The 21,028-nt window shown below is 37.4% G+C and overlaps 1 protein-coding gene across 3 annotated transcripts; it reads left to right on the top strand.

The window, feature by feature from the left end:
- The first annotated feature begins 184 nt into the window (after nt 1-184).
- BORA (BORA aurora kinase A activator) lies at nt 185-20,232 on the top strand. 3 transcript variants are annotated; one of them, XM_075139120.1, is made up of 12 exons: nt 185-244; nt 1,280-1,450; nt 2,588-2,694; nt 6,267-6,312; nt 7,859-7,940; nt 9,146-9,211; nt 9,974-10,030; nt 11,368-11,585; nt 12,940-13,093; nt 14,103-14,704; nt 15,117-15,248; nt 16,774-20,232. In XM_075139120.1, the coding sequence occupies exons 2-12, from the start codon at nt 1,295-1,297 to the stop codon at nt 16,957-16,959; spliced, it is 1,806 nt and encodes a 601-aa protein (XP_074995221.1). In that variant the 5' UTR covers nt 185-244; nt 1,280-1,294; the 3' UTR covers nt 16,960-20,232. The 3 variants fall into 3 exon arrangements, with proteins under 3 accessions (XP_074995221.1, XP_074995222.1, XP_074995219.1); XM_075139121.1 differs by lacking the exon at nt 185-244 and adding an exon at nt 367-905; XM_075139118.1 differs by lacking the exon at nt 185-244 and having other exon boundaries at nt 367-1,450.
- Nucleotides 20,233-21,028: the final 796 nt, after the last annotated feature.

Below are 21,028 nucleotides of genomic sequence, written 5' to 3'. Positions count from 1 at the left end.
CTTAACAGCAGGAAGGAAAGGGGTGGGATTTCTTTCGAATTTGTGTAGCGGCTCCCCCGGCGATTGGCCCGTTCGAGAGCTGGGGTGCCCTGCCATTGGCCTGGCAGCGGAGATTGCGCGTCGTGATTGGGCAGAGCCCGGGAGGAGGCGGGGCTAGTTAAAGAGCCGCCCGGCGCGGCGCAGGCGGGAGCTGTGATCTGGGCGAGCATGAGCGGGCGCAGCGGCGTCCCGGTAACGGCGGCAGGTAGCTGCTGCGCGGGCCTCGGCCTCGCATCAGCCGCTGGGGGCTGAGGAGAGTGGCTCGGGGCGAGGCTCAGTGACGCCGTCCTGGGGGGAAGAGGGAGAAGGGGGCTGCCCTCCGGGCGGGCCGAGCGGGGCATCTCCCCGGGGCTCCCGTCCCCTTTGCCGCGGGGGGCACGGCCAGGCAGGGGCCAGCGGACCCGCCGGCCCTTCTCCCCCCTTCCGTTGCGGGAGGGAGTGGTGGCGCCTCCCGGAGCACCTCGGGGGCTGGCGCTGGGCTCGGCCCGGCCCGGCGGAGGGGGGCTGTTTTAGCGCCCGAGCGAAGCGGGACCTTTCTGAGGGCGTTATTGTCTCCGCGGCTCTCCGGGCCGTACGGGCAGCACCGGGTGTCCCCCCTGCGGCCGGCAGGGCTGCTTCCCGCCGCCCGGGGTCCGCTGCCTGCAACCAGAAGCTTCTGGGGTGGTCCGGTGTCGGCGACGGCAGGCTTGCCGGCAGCCCTCGCTGGGCGTTGTGGGGGTGGCTCCGTTTCCTTCTATGCTTGCTGCTTAGCTTGTGGGTAGCGCAGGGCTGGCTGGCGCTGAGGGGCACCCGGGGAGGTCGTCCCTGTGCTGCCCACGGCCCAGTAACACCTCTTTATTTCTGAAGCTCTTGAGTGCCAGCGTTTGGTACGTGGGCTGCCCTCCAGGAATATATTTGGCTTCATCGTCGTTGTTTCTTCTGGTGGCTTTTTTTTGTTGTTGTTGGTTGCCTTTTTTTTTTTTTAAATCGCCTTTTCAGTGTCCTTTTTTGTCTTGTTTTCATAGGTTCTATTTATTTTTAGTTGTTCTTCATATCAGCCTTATTTATCAGCTTCACATGTCAGTAGGTCCAAGCCAAAGCTAACTTCGTTTTTGTTAGTCCTTTAAATGGTTCTGGCTCCTTAAAAATGATTGATCGTCTCTTCCCAAAACCTTCAGAATGACCCTAAAAAGTAAAAATTATAATTTCCTTTTTTTTCCCCTCTTCATTTTTCCTCTCTCTCTCTCTCTCTTTTTTCCAGGTATAGCTTAGTGTTATGGGTGATACAAAAGAAGCTAAAATGCAGATAACACCAGAAACTCCAGGACGAGTCACAGTCCTGAATCCTTTTGAAAGTCCCAGTGATTATTATACTCTTCAGGAACAGATTGTCTCCAGTCCTTCAGTCTTTAAATCAACAAAATCCTCATCTGTAAGATCTAGTCTTTAGTTGTGTAACTATACAGAGGTAGTGCTAATATTTTGAAATGCTTTTAAAACTGTATTTTATTTAGCATACTTTAATGTATACACTAAGCCAAAGAATTTTGGTGGCATTTGGTGTTTCTTCTGATTACAGGAGTATGCTGCTTTTCACACTAACATTGTCACTTAATCTTCCTACTTCCCTGTTTTTTTTTTTCCTTTAGATATTAGATGTATCAGTAGATTAGCATATACCTGCTAAGTGCCAAAACCAGCTGAAAGTAGATAAAGGACAGTTGTTGGATATGGTGCTCTTGTCCCACTTAAAGTGGAAAAAACCCAGTTCCTACTTACATGCTAAGCAGGCTGGATGCAAGTAAAACTTAATTGCACTTCTATTATGAGCTCTTTGCATATTCACAGAATCAAGTTAATAATATTGTGTATATATAACATTTTTTAGTTGCAAATTACATTCTGGTTTGCAGTTGGAATTATTTTCTGATAAGCAGTAGAGATGATGCTATGCTAATGAAACTAAAAAGACTTGCTTGGTAGATCATTTTTCAAACATATTTGAACAGCATTTTGTGATTAAGTGTTAAATAAAGGGGTGAAGCTGCCTTATTTCTGAATTGGGTTTTGTTGTGCACTATGCATGGCATTAGGAGGGAGACTTTGCAGGGTTGCAACTCTGAAGTCTTTTTGGAAATGTGAAGTGAAAGGAAGGCTGCTCTATTATTTGGATGACTTGAGTTAGGTTCGGTCACTGGGTTTTCATGGAACCGCAATTTTGATTGTGGCAATCTAGAAGTAACTAAATTTTATCCCAAGTTCTGTATCTTTAGTAGATCTGTCCTCAGAAATAGAGAAAAAATTGACACCTCAGTTTGTAAATATTAGCTAAAACCTTCCACTTTATATTATCTTGTAAATCATTGTAATACAACTACCAGGATAAAGAAGCCCGATTGACTTACTCATTTTTTTTTAAAATAGATCATTTAAATAGAAACTCTTTTGATTGTCTTTGACAGAAACTATATGGAAGTTATGATTGTGTTGTTCCATTGAGATTTGTCCTGTGGTTTTATTTTTATCTTTTTAGACTAGCAAGCATTAAGATGTTCATTTCTTTTTTTAGACACCAGGAAAATTTAGATGGTCTATTGATCAGCTTGCTCTAATAAATCCTGTGGAAATTGACTCGGAGGATGTTCGACGCCAAGCAATGTATTTGAGTCATGCTAGGTAACTTACCATCTGTTTTTATACAGTTAACTTAGCTTAGAACACTGTTCTTCTGCTTTATTGACATTTCAACACAGCATTAAAGACTTTTAATTCAAATCTTCTAACATAGATTTTTATGTGTCCCTGATGTGGATATAATATTTAGATGAGGCTGCCTCTGTGTCACTCTTTTTTTAATGTTAAGAACTGCTGATCCACTCTGCAGTTTGGAAGACAGCCAGATAAAAGCAGTCAACGGAAGCAAGAAAATGTCTTGCCAGTGATTGTTACCAGGCTACTTCTCCTGCTCCTTGTCACAACACAATTTATCTTCTGAGAGTGTTCCATGCTGAGACCTATGAAGTGTAGGCTTCTTTGGTCTTTGGGACTCCTGCAGAAGGGTAGAGTTGGGAAAGCTAGCTAGGTAAGCCAGTACCCTTTTTGAAAGGTATAGATTGGACTTAATGTGAAGGAGGGAAGACCAATAAGCTTGCCATCTTTGAGGAGGAGATTGCTAGTTACTTGAAATAATTTGGGGATCTTGATCTCAACTTTTTCCTTTCCCTGAAAATAACTTCCATGGGGAAGACAAATGAGTAAGTAAAACAGGCTTAGTATTCACCGCTAATCTTGAGGGGTAGTCTTACACACTAATGGTACAGAACAACATGCCTAGTGAAAGTAGTCAAGGGAAGGCCACAATGGTGAATCATGTAGAGACTCCCATACGTTTCTCAGATACGAACTTGCACAGAGAATTGCACGTCATGGCATGAAGCAAGGCAGTAATAGAATAATAAAACAATTCTTCATCCTGTTTATGCCTATAGGACTTTCAAGTCCTGTTAATGAAATGAAACACAGACGGAGGGCTGTTTAGGGCAAGAGTCCTCTGAATAGTCATAGAATTATGGAATAGTTTGGGTTGGAAGGGACCTTTAAAGGTCATCTAGTCCAACCCCCCTGCCATGAGCAGGGACATCTTCAACTCGATCAGGTTGCTCAGAGCCCCGACCAACCTGACCTTGAATGTTTCCAGGGATGGGGCATCTACCACCTCTCTGGGCAACCTGTTCCAGTGTTTCACCACCCTCATTGTAAAAAATACTGTGAATTAGACCTATTGTTCTTAGTGTCTGACTGAACGTACATCTCTTTTTGAACAGGAAGAGGTATAAGAAGGAATATGGATTTCTTGCTACAGTAGAGATGTCGAAGGAATATAACTGTCCTCAGCTGTATCTGTGAATCACCATGTCTTACTGTCAATATTTTTCTTAACATCTGTTTGTTTCCTGGCCTTCCTCTAGCAGTCAGTATGTTTCAGACTTGTAATACTTTTTATATGTTATAAAGCCTTAAGCCTTACATTTTTAGGGAGTTGTTTACATTGTTTCTGGAAGCCTATTAGGACGCATGCCAACTAGCTTTAATTTAGATGGCTCAGGTGACAATTCTAATGATGATTAGTGGCATGGCCTGTAGATAGAAAGATGCTTTGTCTCAGTGGCTGTTTTCAGTCTGTCCCACTGTTTCATACCCACTGTGATTTTATTTTCTTTAAAATCATCTGATATGACTAGAAAAAGGCTAGTTTGTGTGTAGCTTTGCTGTGTCCATGCGTGCATGTTTCAGTGTAGTACAGACTGAGGTGGTTATTTCTGGTGGCTGCAAACTGTACATGGTTAAATGTTAAATCCATATACGTGTGTGTATATATATGTGCGTGTGTGTAAGATTTTGTATGGCAACTGATTTTAATTTACATTTCATAAAAACTGCTTTATGGAAACTAAAGAGTCATAAATAGAGCTCTTGACATTAAAAGTTCCTGATAAAAGAATTGAGTTTTTGAAGTCCATGCATAATGTTACACAAACTATATACTCCATTTTAATAATGCTTGTTAACAAGTCATTTTCTCAATTAGTTGCAAAGAACCACAAGCGTAATAAATCTGGTGTATAAATATTTCAAACTGTTAATTCTCCATTATGTAGTGAAGACAGTCTGGGTAGCAGCACAGTGTAAAAGCTCATGAGCACTTTGCAAAGTCTGTGTGTATCACATGTAGATTTGATTTTGTGCAGTATTACTGTTTCCATAAACTGGGCATCATCTATGTGCTGTGCGTTTATTGCACTGCTTATAAAATGATTAGGAGAACTTTTTTTCTGGCAGACTGTGTTAGTGAAAGACAGCGACACAGTCTTGTCCACAAACTTTTCTCTTCCTTTTTTATTTCTACTGGTAGAAATTGAATGTTTCTAAATTGTGTGCTGTGCTATTATATGTTAAGTATTAAAAAAAATCTGTACTGCATCTTGCATACTGTGTATCACAGTTGCAAGTGCTCTGTTGCTTGAAGTTGCATACAGGACTGGCTTATTTTTATTCTGGTTAAATACATATGACGTTTTCACTTTGTCATTTTCCTGGAATTATACACTATAGAAAAAACCTCTTCTGCACTTCTAGTGGGAGCTGTTTTCCCAGTTCCCCTGTTTCTCCTTTAGAATCGGGCTTGTAAATAGAACTGTCACTTTAGCATCATCTAGGCAGACATAGTTGAAGATGGCATGTCCAAGTATTGCAGATCTATTCAAAGTCTGATTAGCATCAAAGAAAGAGGGCTGTGAGGGATTTATGTATGTATTAAGAACATCTACATGTATTTGTGTAGCTAATAATGTCTGTTACCTGACTGATTTCTAAAATTATTGAAGGGTAATTCAGGTATACTAACTGTGTATGAAAGTATTATGTGATTCAACTAAGATGATGATAAATGTTCATTGTAAATCTTTTTTAAGCTTATAAATTACGTAGCAGTAACTGAAAGTGAGACTTGAAGGTGACTGTTAAAGGAAGTATAAATGTAGAATCTCACACATCAATTGAAGATGGCTGAAGTAACTACAGTGTTTTTTTAAAAAACTAGGTTAAAAGCTGCATAAGCGAATGTGTTAATTGATTCAAACTGAAGTATGATATTGTATCCTGAAGTGAAGAAAATATGGCAGACTAGCTATTTGAAAGGGGGAACTCTGTGCTGGGAAAGTGGGCTGTGTCAGGAATTTGAGTATACAAACATTCCACAAGTATCTTCTGTGCCCTTTTGTTCCTTACAGCTTAGTTTTTTATTCTGCTTGATTTTGTAGTGAGATTCTTTATAAACCTAATCTCGTGGCAACTTTAATAGTAAAATCTAGTCATATGACAAGTTCAACATAACTAAATGGATTATTTTGGAAGATCAGGTATGACTGAGTTTTTGTCCAGATAAAAATACTTGCTGATACAAGGAGTAAATAGAAGATTTGCAAATATGTACTTATAAATGGCACAGATCTTTTTCAAATGAATTGAAGTAACTGAAAAGTGCATTTATATTTCTAAATTTCTACTATGAGATTATTGCAAATAACAGTAATGTTATTACAGTTTATCATAAGATTTAGGGTTTAGTGCAATTTCATTTATAATGTTTCTCTTAAGCATCTGTAAAAGATTACATGGATGGACTTTACTGTTTTTTTCCAATTATGTGATGGCTTTGATAATTGAGTTGTTTTTCATTTGTTACTTAGACTTGACAAGGAGACAGAAGACAGAAGGCAAAAAGCCATTGAGGAGGTAATAAAACTTTCTATGCTATCAAATATTGATTTGTTTTAGTTACATAGCTACAGAAAAGATCCACGTCTATTATAGGATTTCAAAACCCAGAAGCCAATTATATTTTACTGGTCAGTAAGAAAGTAATTTTGTGTCCTCATCCGTTGCGGTTGCAGTTGGAATCTACATGGTCTTTTTCTTCCCATCTTCTTTCACATACCTGTAGGTCAAAACAGCAGATCTTGTTTCTTTCATGTTGCTTGGCTAGTGGGAATGTAGCTGTACAATAACTCTTATAAATAGTTAATTTAAGGTTAAAAATGATGATTGAGTATTTTGCGTTTAAAAGTAACTGTGTTAGGTAGCTTAGTTTCTTTTATTGCCTTTTTAAAAATAAGCAGAACCTTGGTGATTTTTTGTTTCTTCCAAGGTCTGCTTACTTGGAGGCAAGACTTTCTTCTGGTAGCTTGTCATTCTTTACATCCATTTTTCATTTTATTTTTTACTATCCATTTGTCAAGCAGAGAAGGAAAAGTAAAGTGTTTCAAATCTTCACTATAGAAATCTTCAATATTATTTCAATTTCAATTGAAAAAAATAAAATATGGCTCTGATAGGCAAGTCTTCTCTTAGTGTTATTGATCTTTATATTGTATCATGCTGTTACCAGTTTCTCTACCTATAAACAAAAAATATGTTTTATGGTTCCATAAAGGTGTGATGTAGTTGATGTGCAGCTAAGATACACTGTTGTTCTAAATCTGCATTAAAAAGGATTTTCTTCTTTGTGAGGCATAAGATAATGGATTATGCAGCTGAACAGCTTGAAACCATGTCTTTGATAAAAATTACGTCTTTAATAGTTGGGTGTTTTAAGCTGAGTTTTTTCATTTGCTTTGAGTCTTGCTTTTATTGTGAGAACAGGATTTGCCTTGTATTTCTTGAAGCTGTGCAATAGTGTTCATCTCAGCATCAGGGTGTTCTAGAGTGCAACTGTGACAGCAGATACAGTTTCTGGTTCAAAGAAAAAGTCTGAAGTGCCAGTACTCATAAATGTTTCACTGCTAACCAAAAAGCCTTGGTTGTCCACTTTTACTATTACTGCAGTGTCTCTAAGCACTTCTGTGAAGTAGCTCAATTGTTAAAATACAACAATTTAACAAACTGAAAATTTGAAAAGAATTACGTTGAACTACTGTGCAATAAGTATGGTAAAGACAACTCAAATTTTCAAATGAGTAATGTTAAATGAAACTTTTGTACAATTTTCACTCTGAAGACTTGAAAGATCTGAGGTGGTACATGTCATAAAGAACTCGGGGGTCTTCTTCAAATCACATTGTTTTTTCAGCCCCTCTGGGCCTGAAATAATGAAATATGTTTTGGATATAAGGGATAGCTATTTTCATAGGTTTGGGGGAAGGAAGGGTAAAAATTCTTAAAATATAGATCTGTGAGTAGCAAAAGGTATGACTTAAATTTTTCTTCTTCAGGGTACTAATCTAAATTTGAGAGTCTCCAATTTTTAAAAATGCTTAGATGGTTTCTTTCTATTCTACTCTAGTTTTTTACAAAAAGACTGATAGTTCCTTCTCCTTGGACTGAACATGAAGGCAAGCAAGTTTCTCAGTTTAATTCAACTAAATGTAAGTTGCTTTTCTGTGTCCACCCAAAATTATCTAGTTTTTGGAGAAATTATCAAGCATCCTTTTTTTCAACCTCAATTTAAATTTTAAGAACCAATGAGAAAAGATGGCACAACTGATTGTTCTCTCCAAGTGCTTTCTCTGTTTAAAAATAATATATTAATCCAGAATCTTACATAATTTTCCATTTTTGTTATTTTGTTTCCTGTTATTAAATCTTTTTCCTTTCATCACCTGTCTTCAACCAGTTTAATTTACACACACGACTTTGCTGCATCAATACTGGTAATAGCCAAGTCTTCTGCTTCACACTTCTCTTCCAATGTCTGCACGTCTGACTTAGTCTGACTGCTTTCCTGCCTTTACAAATACACGGGAAATGAGTTTCATATTTTTTGACCCTTACTTGCTATGTAAATTCCTATGTCCTGCTAGATGACTGTCACTGTAGAGTTGCGGGTTTTCTAAATCTATTTCATTTACACCATTATTAGATTTTATTATTAATGCTGCTGTTATTAAAGTTTATAACCAACAGAATACATAGTAAATGGATTACAAGTTGGACAAACGTCAGCTATAAAGTGTTGTTTGCATTCAGTATTGTTTGGTAGGAAATTCTTAAGTAAGTGTTTGGGGATTTTTGCAAGATTTGGAAGAAGCTAAACTGTTAAAATATTTTATCAAGGAGATGCAGCTTGTTGATAGTGTATTTTTAATTGTCAATTGTAATATTGTCACTTGGGCAGAGCCACGATCCTAGACCTGGGAAAGTGAGTGGTGAAAGAAAATGGTCTAATGTGTTCCTTAGCTGCGTAAAAAGATTCGAGTGTTAGATTCTCCATCTTTGTCTTCAAGTCAGACTGCGTGGTTTTCTGGAAATGTGTTTTACTTGAACACAGCCAGTTTGGCTAAGCATAAAGTGAGTTTGGTTTAGATCTCTGTAATGTAGAGGAGGCTGCAGGAGACAAAGATCTGGGCAAAGTTGATGCTACTTCACTAAGCTTTTTTTGAATAGAAAGGTGCTGAAATTCTCTTAATCAGCTATAATGGTAACCTTTCTTCAGTACACCTTTCTAATCTCTTCCAAACTTTAATGCAAAAATTTTGTTTAGTTGTATTAAATATTCTAACCTTACTGCTGCTAGATTTCAAAACTCTATGTGCAATGCATGCGTAAATTTAAGTTCTTATATGTTTTGCAGCCATAGATCTAAATACCATTTCTCCAATTGGAAGACAGCTAACTTTGCAGCCTGGGAAAAGCAATGGTGGGTAAAAGGCAATGTGTGAAATTACAGGCTTCCTCTGAAGCAAAATAACCCATTTTTTAATGGCTATTTAATTTCAAAAAGGAATGTTTTTTTATTAATATTCCTGTAGAAATAATTTTTCTTGAACTGTATCGTACTATTAATTTTAATGTCCACTTCTCGTAGTAATTTAATTCTATTATACTCTTTCATACTTTTTCAGAAGTAAAAACTGAAGTCTTCTGTAGACCATACAGTGCATTTTTTCCAACTCAATGTATGCACTTTTTCTGAATTAAAAAGTGAATATAAGCCTCAGGTTTATGGGTAAATTACAGTTTCAAGAAACCTTTAATGTATTGGATCATTTTGGGTTAGAGAATCTTGATTATTTTCTCTGCCAAATAAATAGCAGAAATCTTAAGACATCTTTTAAACGATTTCATTTTAGATAAATAGGCCGTGTTTTTCCCCAGGGTGTTTTGATGATCTTTCTCCCATTTCCTTTTGAATCCTTCCTTTCTTCAGAGATCTCTCTCCTCAGTTAAGAATGTCTCTCTAGAGGCTTTTATGTTGTAACCCTTGTTCTTTTATCTCTAGGCCCGAGTGTGCTGCATATAGTGTTGTCAAATCAGAATCCTAGCTTTAATTAACACTTTTCCTTATTGCAACTGTAACTTAAATAGCTCAATTGCAACGCAATTTGAAAGTGAATTTTTGTTTCTATAGTTTTAGTAAAAAGTCCCTGCAAGCTAATTTTGTTGGTTTTATTCATTGCAGCTGCTTGTCAGACAGTACTCTCTTTGCCAGTGGATTTTAATTTAGAGAAAATACTAGGTATGTCATGTAATACCTAAATTTAATTATGAATATCTAAATAGAAAACTTGTTTTTGTGTTGTTTGCTTTTTTTTGTCTTATGAAATATTGAAAACCTAATATATGAATGAAAGTTTTAAGTATGTGTTCTAAATAGACAGTTATTGCGTGTTGCATGGGACATCTGACTTAAGTGATATGATTTGAATGTAGACATAAAGATAAAAGAGGAGGGATATGAAGAACAATTGGAAATTGATTAACAATTCTGAATGCATAAAAGGTAGTTGGCAGAAGACGCTTCTGCCTCCCTCAAATAGAGCAGTTATTTAACTTAGCAGAGCTGTTTGACTTGGAGATTGCTGGCCATGAGGCTCATAGCCCAACCTTGCCTTGAGCAAAGCTATGCTATAATTCTGTGCCTTTAATTTAACCGAAGCCATGGTGGTGACTAGAAGTTGTGTGGTGGCAAAAAAGCTGTGACCGCTAAGTGGGGAGACAGGAGTCCAAATTAACTGTCTGATTATAACCGCTATATCAAGCGATTGCTGCCAGCTTCTCAGACAAGGGGGCTGGAAAGGCCTGTTGTTACAGCTCATATATGGGAATAGTGGGTATAGCCAGCTCAGAGGTTTTTGGTTGCATGCTCCTATCCCAGTATTGAAGTTCACAACGCTGATTGTGGGTCGTCAAAATTAAAACAGAAAAACAGAACCATGTTTATTGCTTTTGTGTTTCATCTTAACAAATGCTTCCATCAATGCATAGTTTGTGAATTCATGAAAAATTTCTTCTACAAGAAATATCCAATTAGAATGGAGCAAGAGCAAAAAATTAAAATAATCTGGTCTCGGCATATTTTAATGGGTCTTTGTTAACATCTGTATGTTCTTCTACTGTAAACTGCTAACTGCTTTGACTTTCTTCGAGTTCAATCTAGTTTGCCTTTGGATGTGTTATGATGACCATCAAAGCATATGTGAGACCTGAAAAAAGGTCTAGTTTTGCTTGGGTAGTATAATAACCCCTTTTTCACAACTCAAATGTGAAGAAGAATACAATTTTGGGAAAAGGCCAGTAAATAGATGCTAGCCAATATTTATGTGGTTTTTTTTAAATGCAGATGTTAGTATTAAAGGATGATAGGCAGAAGTGGAACCTCGGTAGACAAAGTGGACTTTTTGTAATGATAACAAAAAGTGATCCTTTGAGATAGGTGCCTAAATTAGATTAATTCCTTGCTGTATTGGTAAATTAGATTAAATGTTTTAATTTAGTTATATATGTCTCTGTAGTGGAAGATATTTTTTTTTTCTTGCATTCTTATTGGAAACGACTTCTCTTCCACGTTTCTAGGTGAATATTTTAGAACTGATGAATTTGCAGATCAGTCTCAGGAAAATCTGAGCTCTTCATCACTCAGAAGAAAGCTGTTTTTAGAAGAAAATGGAAGTGTATCTGAGTGTTTGTCCCCGTCTCTGCATAGTCCATGCGGTAGTCAGCCACTTGGAGTGCTTTGTTCAATTGACATATCTCCAGTCCGGTGCAGAAGCCCTCTGGAAACATCTGGTTCAGTAAGTAGCCTGTTTTGGGGGCTGGATGGTGTGTGACGTAGCTGACACAAGAGTAGTTCTTAGAGCGGGCTGTACCGATTCTGTGTTCTAACAGACTTCACAAGATGAACAACCATGTTTTTAATAAGTTACAACTACTTTATGAGAGAGTAGGTATTAGACCAAAGGTGTTTGTTGTTTTGGGTTTTGTGGTTTTTTTTTTTCAAATTCTAATTTCAGAAAAAATTTATGTGAACAAAAAAAGTCTTGAAAGAATATATTGACTTTTTATTATATCAAATTATGCTGTGCTGCTATTCTTTTGTATAGAAGGAATTATGCTTTAATTTTATGTTATGAAAAGGAAGTAGGAATTGATACATGTGCAAGACTTGCTGAAAGCATGTTGAAACCAATTTTTTCATGACATGTATACAAAAAAAGGCCTGTTTAAATCCATGAACTGCTATGTAAAATACTTGTTGATATGAACAGGTGATAGGATTATTTTCCTTATAGCTCATAAACTCATTTATGGTGGAAGAAATGACTTGTGGATCTTTGAATACAGTGCTAAATATGCTTTTTTTCTTTTCCATTGACCAGAGATTTGAGATGAATAGACATTTATTAGAACACAGAACATAATGTCTGTTTTTTAAATTAAGCCAGATGAATCTTATTCCCAGGTGGACATAGCACAGCTAAACTGGTTTAGGTGGTATGGTTTCATATGTTTGGCAGCTGAAGTGCCTAAGGAAAAAAGGTACCCCAGCAAGAGTGTGGCTTAAAAAAAAAAGAAGTCCTCACTATGGTAACCTAGTAAAGAATTCCTACAACATAATTATACTGCTAGAAGTGACTTTTCTTTTTGTACCATACTCTTGAGCAAGATCACAACCACTATTCTTTTTTCTTCAGGAAAAGTATTGTGTCTGCTTCGGAGTTAAATAATTCAGATAATATGGATTCCATCAAAATATAAATAGTGGCTGGCTTTCTTCTGCATTGTTATGAGTAATGTATATATGACTATATACACAGATAGCATTAATTCCCTATTTAGGCTTATCACAGTTCTTAAATATAACGGATATTATAGTCCTGGTTGGTATTATGTGACAGTTTGAGTCCATTGCTCTTTTCCTATGTGGAAGCATAAAGTCCAAGTGAAGAGTTGCAACTGGAATATTTCAGCTAAACTAATGACAGAGATTGTCATTGTACAGTTGTACAGGATTAGTTTTCCCCAGTGCTGCCATATTAAGCTTTTTAATTAGAACACTTTTTATATATACATATTAATCAAAGTTTACATTATGAAAATATGCTTTTTTTCCTTTCTTTTTTTTTTCTTTTTGTTTTTTAACTGAAGGGTCAGTTTTCCTCAAGTCCTATTCAGGGAGGAACAAGGGCTTATAGTCTTGGAAGTATAACCAGTCCCACATTTCCAGAGGGCTCTCCTGCACATAATGGTTCTCCTACTTTTTCACCAATTGCTTTTCACATAAGAAAGACGCCACTGTCAGGTATGGTTTAATTGTATATGTATTATTCTTTCTTGATTTATATATTTTGATTATAAAAACTGCTGCATTCTTACTGGAACTTTTTTCTGTTCGGAGACAAGTTACGGTGCTTGGCAGACCAGCAGTCTCCTCCTATATTGACACATTTATTGTTCAGCAGTGAAATATCTTAATGATGTGAAACAGTGAAGTGTATCTGCTTGCAAAAAATCAACTAGGGAAAATGTTTTAGAAGAAGGAATTGAGACCTAGTAGGAATGAAGAAAACTTAAAGGATTAATCTAGTATGAGGAGGGGGTTCAAAGCCATAAGTCAGGTCACAATTCCGATTTGGCCCAACCTGAAGCATTTTAATTGGACAAAGAATGTTTAGCTTGAGTTTTCAAATCATGTCAAGATCATCAAGATTATTTGAAATGAAACTGACTAGTGAAGAAATCATCAACATTTTGTGTCCTTGTTACTCTAGAAAATGTCAGTATTTTGTGTCTCGTCCATTTCCTGGAAAGACATAACGCCATGTTCGTATGTGACTTTGCTCTGATAAGCCTTGTGGTATTTCAACACCGTTATATATGGAGACTGCATAGGTTTGATTTTCTTGAAAATTTTATTGCTAGCCCAAATTTTTTTAAATGCCTATAGAATATGTGTCATTATATTTTTTTGTTTTTTTTTTCGGAAGAAGGCCACAGAACCAGCCTTCGCACATTTTTCCTGTGAACAGTGTGTGGTATTGCCATTTGAAAATGCAAGGCCTCTGATACAACAAACTATGTCATAGGAAACAAATTTGGTGGTAAAAATGGGATAAAAACTTGCCTTTACCATGATAGTTTAAATGCAGTTTAAACTCCCCCTTGGAGCTGGGAGGCAGTACTGAGTGAAATACTATGTGGTTGGCTATAATTATTCCAAGGACTTTGGGTTTTGAGAATGATGTCGTTAACTCCATCATCTAATAGAATAACTTTGTTCCCTTTTTTTTTTGTCTTTCTTCTGTGGACAGACCAAAGAAAATTTACATTTCGTTCTCCAGATATTCCTTCTTCCTCAAATAGAATGACACCCCCAAGTACAAGAAGTCCTTATATAGATGGTTGTTCTCCGATTAAAAATTGTTCTCCTATGAGGCTTGGAGCATGTAGAAGAACTGCCCAGTATCAGACTTCTGTCATTAGGATACCAATTGCAGTTGAAAATCATGGTGAGGATGAGGAAGACAAGGAAAATGCCTCTCCAGCAGAAGCTCGGTTCCCAGAAATGGATAATGGAATAAGCTTACGTCAGCAAGACAGTGATACTTTTGCACATGGTACACATCTTGTGGTAGCAACTGTGTCTATTGCACCAGATCACTCGGAAGCTTGTCATCAAAGGTTGTCATCATTTCAGGATATAGAAGGCTCAAAGGAAAATAATACTGTAGATATGGCTGATGCAGCTGAAGTGTCAGAGGAAAACACTTGGATAAAAGAAACAATTGGCAATAGCAATGCACCAATGACCAGCTTTATGACAGGGATTACTTTCAGTATTGAAAACTCTCGCATGTGCATGTCACCTCTTGCAGAAAGCAGCGCGATTCCTTGTGACAACAGTAGTATTCAGGTAAAAATAAAAATCTTTTTTTGCTTCTCTGTAAAACTGAGCTCGACCTGCTAACTTTTAGTACGTATACCATTCTGGAAGTAATTGTCTATTTTCTCTTATTGGATGTGGCATGCAGGTGGTATTGTGACTTTCATTCCTTCCCCCTCGCCCCGTTTTTCCTCTCTCAGTGGAATCAGCATAGCAATTACAAATTATTTTTGTGTTACTGTGTTAAAGCAATACGTTTAACTTAATTCAAACTAATTCTGACAGACCTGTTTACAATTTGCTTTTGTTGTTAACTGGTGGTAGTTGGTTTGTTGGATTAAGTTCTGTTAATCAAATGCAAGTCATGCCAGGTACGGGAATCTGAGGGGTTTATTGGTGATAAATTGCAGTTCCTTTTTAAAGCCTTGCTTCTTGATTTCAGGTGGACAGTGGTTATAATACACAGACTTGTGGAAGCAGCATTATGGATACTGCGGGGGCTGAAAACAGTTGCAGAGAAAATGATGTGAATACTAACATGTTTCAGAATAAATCTCAGCTTCTTAGAACAAAGGTAGGAGTTAAATTGTGATACAAAAGTGATAGGCTTCCCATCTAAAGCATCCATTCCCTATTTTATTCAGTTGCAGGGAGCCTGAGTGAGGGGAGAGGCGGTCAGGTGATAATAGAGAGAATGTTGCATCAAGTATTATGTTGAAAACAAGGAATAAATGCAAGACAAATATTATAAGCTGGCAATAAAATTAATGTGTTCTATGACAAAGGCAAAGGTAGTTTCAGAGGAAACAAGTATGTGCATAAAAGGTAGTTGTGAGGCTGCTCGTGGCTTGTGATGTATGTCTGTCTCTTATATTTGTTTCTGTTGTTATTGCTCTTTTTTTTTTTTTTTTTGTTATTGCCAAGTTTTAAAATGTGTGCCTGTGGAGAAGTGCATTTCTGGGGGAAAATTGTCCGCCACTTCTTTTCATAAACTAGCTTCAAGTTTCCTAGGCCATACCTGGCATGCTGACTTGGTGGGGAACTCTCTGGTTAGGTACAGTCTTTTGATTACAAGCCCTTTGATGACCTATCTTAAAAACAAAACAAAACAAACTACAAAAGACAATACATATCTAGGAAGGATCCCAAGGTCTTAATCTTATGACTGATGGGAAGGGGTTCTACTTCTTCCAGAGAACAGGAAGCAAGGCTAGTCTCTTTAGAGGAGAGCACAAAGATCATCTCCTCTCACTTAGTAATTACGGTCTTACAGTGTCATAAACTTAATAGTTCATGGTCTGCTACTTGGCATTGTTTAGAGTCATTGAACGGGAGACAGTACTGACCAGTAGTACCAGATTATAAAATTCTGAAGTTAAGTCCATTCAGCCCTGACTTCACTTCTGTATCTGACATGCCAATAGCCACTTCTCTGCCAAGGTAAAGAGCAGATTGATGGTGTCTTACAGACCATTGACATCAAATTTTGAACTCTGCTCATTTAAGATTAGGATAACTGTGCCCTTACAGGAAGAATAGATGGATATTTTTATCTTTAACTTTTAAAAATGTCCATCTACGCTGAGGTCTTGCCCCAGTCACCCTGTTGGACATGGATTATACACGTGAATGTATTCATCAGAATCAATTGTCTAATATCAAACCTGTCCTAGAGACTCACCAACATCATGCAGCTGTCTTCTCCCACTGCTAGTCTTTCAACTGCTAGATCCTAACTAAGCCCAACTTTGCATTTTGGATTAGGATTTCAGTGTGGAGGCATTAAGTACTTCATTCAACTCTCACAACAGAGAACCCACAGAGAATGAAGAGAAAAAATCGTGGACATTGCTGGCTGAAAGAATCCAGTCTGGCTCATTCAGAGCATGTGTGCTCTGAAAGGAGGTTCTTGCTGACAGCATGTCTCAAAGATTTGTGCAGAGAAAACACTATCTTTCATTTCTTTTTTATTTCAGAAGGGGAGAGATGGGAGGCTAAAGTATTAACTTGAAATTTTCGGATAGTAAGTTTGGATCTTGTTTCTTTTGGGGAATTTTTGTGAAAATGGTTTTAAAATTAACTTTTCCTTATTAACCTAGGAGTGTTCCATTTTAAACCATAAGGACAATCAGTTGGTGAGAGTAAAATCTCCAGAGAAGCAATCCTGTTTCCAAAAAGCAAAAACACATAGTACAGTATTTGGTCAAAATGCAACTTGCAACATTTCTGCCTGGAAACATAAAAATGAAAATCAAGTTCAGGGATTTCACAAAAATGGTATGTAGTTTTCTGATGGAGACCTTAAATTGTGTTGTCTAATAAATTTTTATATATATGACCTCAATTACCTGGATTATACATACGATTTTGCTTTTTTAATGCAAATGTAAAAAATTGTCTGGTATATATTAAGGGAGTTTTTAAATAATGTAGGGTTTTTCAGGTCTTATTAACAAATTTATTGGTATCCTTAAGTGATCCTTTCGAAAATTAAGGCAGCTAGACTTGGTACAAAGAAACCATACTGTTTTTTCAGAATTGTGTTCCTTCTGTGATTAGGGTAGATTCCATGAGGAGCTTTGTTTTGAAAGTTTGGACATAACTTCAGCTTCAAGAGGAATATTTTAGATAGACTGAGCAAACCTAGGGTAACTTGCATAGGAACCAATGTAACTGCAAAACCACCTACGTTTTAAGACACAACTCCTAAAGGCATGAGGGAAATTTTTCTTTGCGGGAGAGAAAAAGGAAAGGACTCTTAGTTTTGATTTGGATTGCTTTTCCCCCGATCAGATTTATTGTGTGGCTTCAGGAATACTAGCGGTGGTACCAAGAAAGAGCCACTGGACAGAAATGAACTGCTGGGGGTGTGATGAGAGCAGGGCTGGGGTAACAGGAGGAGGGTGAGCGTCTTTCAGTATCAGTCTAAAGTAACAGTGATGAAACTCAGCTGTGACTTTCATGAGGAAAGAATAAAACTAGTGTTCCAGAAATGGGTCCCTGGAATATGTGTATGTTTCATAGCGGACTGCAAACTGTTAAAAATGGGTGCTTTGATTTTAATACCAGGCTAGTCCTTTTAATTAAGTTTTCCTTGTGAACAACTGCATGAAAACTCCATTCCAGTTATGGAAATGATGTACTTTTCCACAATTGAAAAAAAAAAGGTTTAATTCTCTTAGTAATAAAATAAGCTATATGTCAGAGGAAGCCTTTTAGCAGTTCTTTGATCAGTTTTTCCATGGTTTGACAGAAATCAAGGAAAACGACAGGTGACAGAAATATCTTAATAGGAAAAGAGAATCTTTTCCCCCTAAACAAGCAGTTCTTACTTTAAAAACTGCATATCCGTCAGTTAGCTTTACCATGTACTTAAGTAAGATGTACTATTGGTTACTTTAAAATTAAATGCTAGTGTTGTTACTTCAGTAGTGTATTAGTACTAATCTTGAAGTTGATCACCTGACTCCACCGGTGCCTCTTAAGAACATGTGTCCAAATTGATGCTCCGGTACCCTTTTGAAGGCATGTAAGAAGGTGCAATAAGGTTAATTGGTCTCAGTACATCATTAAGAGAATGATGCAGCCTTCCTTCTATTGAAGTAAACCATTACACTTTTACTTCCCTCTTACGTTTAATTCCCGATACTATTATGTCTGCTTACAGAAATTACCAAAATATAAGCATTTAGAAATATAATTAATTTTTGCATGCCACTTATTGCGAGAAATCTTAATATAAACAAACTCTTGCTACTTTCAAGAAAACCATCGATGAACAAAAGTAATGGAATGAGGAGGATCTGGAAGCCTAGAACTCCCTTTGCCTAATCAAATCAGATTTGGTTAAATTTGATTGGATTTGTTTAAAAGGACCTTCTGGAATTCATAAATGTGAATGGGGGGGGGGGGGAATCCATATGGTAATCTTCTAGCCCTAGTGACTAAGAGGGGAAGAAGAGATAGGGGAAATACTGAGATTTCGGTGTTTGGAGAGCTCTGAAGTACACTTTGTTGGATTAATCAAAAAGAAAAGTCCAGTCTCGTACGTGCTCCAGGTGAGGCAGTCTCTCTCTTTTCATAGCAAGGATGGCCAGTCCCAGGATACTGGATGGAAGTTCTGCATCCTATTCCATTCCACAACCCGCAGAACCGCTTGTATCAAACTGATAGACTGTGGCTGTTGAGTAGCTGTTGGCACACTAAGCCTGAAACAGTCGGTCAGACCTACATCTGAAGGCAACTGACAACATTTTTTAAAAATCTCAGAAGGGGAGGCATGAAGGGAATTGCATAGCATTAGAAAGCAATGCGTTAGACCTGAGACTTGTGCGCAAGTATGAATAGAACAGTTCTTGAAATATTTTCATTAATAGCTCACCAGTGAAGGCTTTCTGGAAAATATACTTAATGAAACAGGGAAACTTCTACACCATCAATAAAACATCATTTGGTTTTAGTTCTCACATTGCAAAAATAGTAATAAAAAAAATTGCTTTAGATTTCTAACCAGCAAACGTGACATGCATTATTTTTACTTCCATAGCAATTTAATCAGTATTTCTGTTACGCATATCTGATTGACAGTAATTGAACCTAACGTCCTGAATCATCTATTTCATGATCTTGAAACAGTGCCCTACTAAAAACTGGAAATAACACTGAATTGGTAACTTTTAGGGAATGAATTTTGTTAAAGTAGAGAATGAACTTAGACTTCTGGAAAATGAGTTTATTGAATAGGGCATTCAGAATGTTCTTAGCTTTCGTTTGTAAGGTTTGTAGCTCAAAAGCAAGACACAACTTGTCCAAGATTTAAAAGTTATTTTTGACCTTGCATCTTTTCTGTTTCTCATGATAATTCTCTTTAACAATAATCAATTGAAAGGGTGAATTTCAGATTTCTGGACCATACAAAGGATTTATTTTTGCAAGTGTGATTACTAAAAATAGTAGTAATGTTAATGTAAGGGGGAAGATGAGAAGCAGAGTAGTCCAAATTATGATCTGTTTCTGAACTGTTTGGCATGATATGTATAGTTAAGATTTGGTTTTAATTTTTTAATTAAAAGTTTTGATTCTTTATAATGATATGTTCAATGATCAGAGGCTTTCGAAGTATTCACAAACAAAAAAAGCAATCACTAACATAATTAATTGCACCCTGTGTAAGTATTTTCTTAAAGGTAAGGGAAAAGTAACAGCGGAAACGGGTGAATGCAAGAAGTAATTAAGGATCCCCCCAAATAAATTGCCGGTATTTTCTGTCCTGTTTTATAGTCTTCAATTAGATGGGAATTATTTATTTTATAAAACGTGCATATTTTTTATTATGTTTGTATAACTGTTTTGTAGAAGAAACCTACTGTGCAAATTATCATGCATGTGAAATCATGTGACCATTCTGTTTCTCTAGTTGTATTTAATGCATTGGTTGGCACACGTTGCACAAAACGGTCATTGTTTACATTAAATTAATTTCAGTAGTTTTAACGAGAGTCCTTTAACATGGATAATTGTAAATTGAGTTGTTGAACAGAATAAAGACATCTCTGTCATACCTAGATCATTTGTATTATTTTCTCTGCTACGATTTGCAGCATCTTTCATTGGGGTGCTGCCTGTAACACGTGTGTGTATGCTGGGGGGGGGGCATTGGGGAACAGAGGAAGGAATCGGGCAAGGAGCTCGGCAAGCTTTTGCTCTCATACAGTTAAAAAGGGCTTCAGTCACTCCAGTATGTGGTGCTGGAGTAGAAGTGCAGCACCAGTTATAGATCCAGTGCTCTGCACATCTTCCTTGAAACTGAGTTTTATTTTTGAAGTTTCCAAATAAGCCTTTTTAGAGTAGTGGTGACAGGATTAAAACCTCTCATTCATGGGGTGTGGCTTTTTCTACTGCAATCAGTTAAACTTGTTAATTGACTCCTTCTGATGCCTTTTATAAATATGTCCTTTACAACGACAGCATACAGGGAGCTGAGTAAATATGGCCCAGTGACAACCACGTATTGATCATCTGTGACCCACTGATAACCCAAGGAAACCACTGAGGAGTAAGTGACTGGTATAGAAGTTTGAGGGCTGTAACTCCTCCAAGATCTCCGAGGAACATCTGTAGCAGATGGGATTGCAGTTTCTTGGCTTTGAGAGCTAGAAATTGGCAGCAGCAGAACTGGTCTGTGAAAACTACTGTAATCCCAGGTGCTTTGGAGGATCGTTTTACTGAGGTGAATTTGCAGAATTCAATAGCTACCACCTCAAAGAAAGCTTGGTCTCCCTTGTCCCTGTGGGGGGAGTTGAGCACAGAGTCTAGGAGCACACAAAACATGCTTTATGACTACGTAGCCAGGTG

This window comes from Calonectris borealis, chromosome 1 (genome assembly GCF_964195595.1).
Source record: "Calonectris borealis chromosome 1, bCalBor7.hap1.2, whole genome shotgun sequence".
NCBI lineage: Eukaryota > Metazoa > Chordata > Aves > Procellariiformes > Procellariidae > Calonectris > Calonectris borealis.
The sequence above is the reverse complement of the archived record's forward strand: the minus strand, read 5'-3'. Positions and strand labels throughout refer to the sequence as shown.

Excerpts from the sequence above, each read along its gene's own strand:
- BORA (XM_075139120.1), top strand. The coding sequence starts at position 1,295 with ATGGGTGATACAAAAGAAGCTAAAATGCAGATAACACCAGAAACTCCA. Across the intron at positions 1,451-2,587 it reads AATCAACAAAATCCTCATCT|ACACCAGGAAAATTTAGATG; the intron begins GTAAGATCTAGT and ends TTCTTTTTTTAG. Across the intron at positions 7,941-9,145 it reads TCAGTTTAATTCAACTAAAT|CCATAGATCTAAATACCATT; the intron begins GTAAGTTGCTTT and ends TATGTTTTGCAG.